General features: G+C 50.7%; 1 protein-coding gene across 1 annotated transcript; it reads right to left on the bottom strand.

Moving 5' to 3' along the window:
• Positions 1-2,052: 2,052 nt before the first annotated feature.
• NOG (noggin) lies at positions 2,053-4,478 on the bottom strand. Its single transcript, XM_054047824.1, has 2 exons — positions 4,410-4,478; positions 2,053-3,782 (listed from the first exon to the last, which is right to left on the bottom strand). The coding sequence occupies exon 2, from the start codon at positions 3,288-3,290 to the stop codon at positions 2,619-2,621; it is 672 nt and encodes a 223-aa protein (XP_053903799.1). The 5' UTR covers positions 3,291-3,782; positions 4,410-4,478; the 3' UTR covers positions 2,053-2,618.
• Between the last annotated feature and the right edge of the window lie 392 nt (positions 4,479-4,870).

Raw genomic sequence — 4,870 nt, forward strand, 5'->3', positions numbered from 1 at the left:
GGCCCCAGGCACAAGAAGTTTTGCATAAATTCATGCGTGATGAATGGCTGATTTTAATGTTATTTGGGTATTTGTCAGAACCTAACAAACATACATGGTAATGGTGGTTCAGAAACGTAAACATCTCAATATCCCCTTTCTTCTAGAAATAAATTACGTTTGTTTGCCCTGCCTGGAGTCCTAAGGTAGCCGGCATTAGGAATATTTTAAATGTGATGATCCATCCAGCATGTCTTTCAGGCGCCACGAAGATTAAATGAAAGAATCATAAGATGAAGGTCTTTAACTTTTAATCCTTTTACAATGAACCCTTAGATACTCTTGGGGGCAGGGTGCCTTCTATTTGAGTAATAATGCCTCTGTTCCTCCTCCCTAAGTTAATGAATACCCCCCAAATGTCCCAAGATCTGATTTTTTTTTAAAACCCCAAACTATTGAAAGAAGCAGCAAAGAGGCTGATAGTGAAATGCACCGAATATGCACTGGGAGATGGAAAAGCTACAAAATTCCAGAAATCAGGACTGAAAGAATTTGAAATAATGAGCGTGGATTCCCTGAGACTTCACAAAAAAAGGGGGAGTTTGATTCCAAGATAAATAAGGAAAACGTTTTCTGCACTGTCAGAGGAGCAGGCGGAAGGTTTGTTTTTGCAGTTGGTATCTATGAGATAGGTCTTCTAGCACGTACCAGGCAAATACTTAGTTGGGGGGAGAGCCCCATAAAGCCACAAGGAAGTTTATTGAGCAAGAAGGAACATATCTCGTCTCAAGTACCACAGCGCGTCTTTCCTTCTTTAGACATGACTGAAGATGGCAAATTCTTATCGGTAATGAACGAGTCACTAACGCAAACAGAAACGCAGAGGCTGGAAGGGAGACAGGCAGCGCACTTTGGAATCAAGAAGCGTTATAAAAAGTCGGGGGGGGGGGAGAGAGAGAAAGACGGGGCAATGTGCGGTACTGATCTGAAAACTTTCCAACACGTGCATTTTCATGACCATTAAAATAAAACACGTCTGGAGGATCAAGTTACCATCCAAGGCGCCCCACGGGAAATGAGCAAAGCATGTTAATGTCACAATACCTGGGAGGTAGCGACTGAGAGAGAATACAACCGAAGAAACAAACCTCTTTTCAGTGGGCTCCCCATAGAAATATAAAAACAAAGTTCCCCCCCCAGTACGCTAGCATCACGACTGCTGTTTCCTTCAGTGCTCTGTGATAATATAAGCCCTCATTCATATCCCATCAGCCTAGCAAAACACAGCATTTCTTCTGGAGTAGGAAAGAGAGGGTGGGGGGCCAATGCACACCTTTTGGGTTAAATCTGGGCAGCAAAAGTCAGCCACAAGTGAAGTCAATTTCCAAGCAATGGCCATGCTACGGCGAGGGGAGGGGGGGGGGGTCTTCCGATCCCCAGCTGTTGGAAATGGTCACCTGCAAAGTCATGAGGAGGCATCAGCCTGGGGGCTCAAGAGCCCAAAGGGTTAATGCGGTTGATAGGTGGGATCGTTTCCCGTTCAGAAAAAGGATCAGGCGAACAACGTGTCTGCTGCTCTCAAAATCCCAAAGCCCCCGGCTCCAGTTTCAGCCGCGTCCCACCACAATGGCAGGTGTGAAAGACACGTGGCCCGTTGTAAATGAAATGTCAAGCGGTTAAAAAAAAAAAAAAAAGTCTGCCAAGGAGAGTTTGCCCTTCTGCAGGGAGCACACTTCGGGGTGTGGGCTAGAGGCTATGGGGAGAGGGGATAAGGTCTATAAACAAGTGGCGCTGTCACAGAGTCTGGCAATCCAGGGACCCCAGCACACAGGCAAAGTTAGCATCTAAGTCCCACATGCAAAGTTAGACCCCCCAGCATCTGCGTCGGTTAAGTCTCTTGTAACACACACACAGTAAAGAGCAGGGACTGGGACCCCTCCCCTTCCCATAAAGGACCGTCCTGCTCGGAATACACAATCAATAAACCAACTAGACCAATAAAGAGGGAAACTGCATCCAAACCAAAAACCAAACAAAATCGACCCGGCTCGTGTTTTAGTGGTTGACTTTAATTCTGCGCTGCACTTTTACTACAAGGATATAACGAATAAATAGCAGATACTCTTCATTGACATAGGATTAAGTCATTCAACTTGGTTCTCTCCATTTACAATAACGTTGTGCTCTAGGCGTTTATTAATTTTTAAACTCTGAAGTCCATTAAACACACACACACTTTCCGAAGAATGGAAAATAGCTTTAAAACGTCTTCTCATCAAAAGTTTGGTTTGTTTTTGAATCCTTTTATTTAAAAAAAAAACTTGCTTCGCCAAAGCAAAGCGATCTCTCTCTGGCATATAAATACAAGAAATAAAAAGATACATTAGCAACGACCAGGATAATAGTCTCAAAAATACAGTAGACGCGGATTATTTCACGTATAATACTGACCTTTTAATAGTAAATTAAAACGGTGCCATATATACACACACATATACATTCTCCTACACGTTACAGTGCATTACAACGTTAACCAGAAAGCAATTGTCTTTTTTTTTTTAGGGATGGATGGGCAGCAAAGTCCACCAGGGGAGTCCGGTTTCGGGGTTGGGGGGGGCGGGAGGGCGTAAGTGCAAGTCCTAGCAGGAGCATTTGCACTCCGAAATGATGGGGTACTGAATGGGTATCCATGTGCACCTCTGCCCCCCCCGGCGCTGGCATCTCCACCTCAAGATCGTTAAATGCACCGACTTGGCAGGCTTGCAAACCATGCCTTCTGGGACCGAACAAGACCTTTTACTGTAGCAGCTGCCCACTTTGACATAGCGGGGCCAAAAGCGGCTGCCAAGGTCGGTCCACGTGTAGAGGACTGGGCAGAAGGTCTGGGACCAGAGCCACATCTGCAGTTTCCTGCGCAGTTTTTTGGCCAGCCTGTGTTTTTTGCCCGGCTGCAGCCCCTCGTAAAACTCCAGCCCTTTGATGTCGCTGGGCATCGCCCCCGAGGGTCTCTGCCTGAGAAGCAAGTCCAGCTCGCCCAGATCGTCCACCCCTAGCCGGTCCTCGGGCAAGGAGACAGCCATAAAGTTAGGGTCGAAGTGTCCGCCCATGAGACTCCGCAGCAAGGTCTCGTTAAGATCCTTCTCCTTGGGGTCAAAGATAGGGTCCGGGTGCTCGATTAGATCCACCAGGGGCAAGTTGTCGCTGGGCGCCGGGCGGATGTGGAGATAATGCTGGCTAGCGCCTTGCTCTATCCGGAGACCCAGCAGAACCGCCAAGGCGTAAATAGTCACAAGGCACTGGGAATGATCCATGCTCGGGGAGGGCGGGAGGGGCGGGGAGGGTTGGGTTCACCAGACAGCAGAGGAAGAAGGTGCAAGCAAATGCATCAGAAAAAAAGAAAAAACAAACTTGTACGGGCTTTATCCAAGCAGTTTGTCTTTCGGGGGGAATCCGCCCCGGCCGCCCCCCAAGGCTGCACCCCAAGAAGCCAGGAGCAAAGCCCCCTCCCTCTGCAACTCCTCTCGCCTGCGAAGTCTTCTCCTGGAGGAGCCGGGGCGAAATTCTCCTGCTGCTTTTCCTTCCCAGGGAGGGACAGAGCCGTTTCTCGGGTGGCAAATGCTCCTTTCCGCCGCTGCTCCCCCTTCCCAGAGCGGGCGGGCGGGAGCAGGACTGGGGGGGTTGGTTTTTTTTTGGGGGGGTGGATGCAAATTCGTGCCCCGGTTCCTTTCCGCCGGCTCCTCGCTGTAGCTTGCAAAGCAGCCTCTCCTCCCCAGCAGCCGCCACGCACGTTGGCACCAGTTTGTCTGCTTTGCAAGGACCCAAAGCCTTTAAATTTCCTGCACTTTCAGCTCCATCACCATGGAAACCACCGACTCTCTCGCCTAACCCACCCCACCCCCCTTAAACAAAACACACACACAACCCCCACCCCCCGCAAAAGTCCAGACCAGCTTTGCTCCCCCCCCCCACCGCTACACCCCACCAGCCACCCACTGGGGGGGAATGCTGCGAGCACGGTCCGCCGCTGTCTCTGCCCCCCAAGCCCTGCGAGCTGCCGCTCACATGCGTCCCGCGGCGCCTGGGGAGATGCGCCTCTCGGAGGTGGGGATGGAGCTCGCTCCCTCTCCCCTCCCCTGCCCTCCCCGCGGCTATACAGGAAAAGCAGCGACTCCAGGCACAAGCCAGGGGGTCTTTTATGGAGGCCTCCCCTAGGGCTGGGGGCTGCAGGGTGGCGAGCGGAGGAGGGACGGGGTGGGAGTGTAAACGGTGCCTTTATAGCTCGCCCTTTGGGCAAGAGCGCAGCAGCTCTCCGGGAGTCCCTTCATGTGCACGGTGCTTCTCCCCCCCCCCCCCAAGCTACCTGGCTGCTGGGGGTTTATTTGCCCAGCTCCACACATGGGCCTGTGATGTAATTCCTATTAAGCACTCACTCATGCTGGCTTCCAGCCCGACAGGGGCTCTGCAGACACCTCTCCCTAAGTGCGGGAGCTAAGTCGCCCGGCTCCTGCTTGCTAATTAGCCGGGAGGAGCGAGCCCTCTGCTGGTGGCACGGAGCGATTGTGTCTCTAGGCAGCCGGCTAGAGCCACCCTGGAGAGCGTGTGTGTGTGTGTGTGTGTGTGTGTGTGTGTGTGTGAGAAGGGGGTGCTGAGGGCTCTTGAAAAAGCACTATCCGCGTGAAAAACAAACACACCAAATCACTGTAGTTTTAGAGCCTTATCTTTCCAAGATCCCCTTCTTTGTAACCCTCCACACGTGATCTGGCTTTAAATGAGTTCAAAGCCCTTGTTGAATAAGCCTTGTTTTGCCCTTTTTTTTGGTAAATATAAATAGGAAAAAAAAGAAAGAAAAGGCGGTAGAAACTAATGGGGATGAAACCCTTGGTTTCCATAG

This window comes from Malaclemys terrapin, chromosome 13, assembly GCF_027887155.1.
Source record: "Malaclemys terrapin pileata isolate rMalTer1 chromosome 13, rMalTer1.hap1, whole genome shotgun sequence".
Lineage (NCBI taxonomy): Eukaryota > Metazoa > Chordata > Testudines > Emydidae > Malaclemys > Malaclemys terrapin.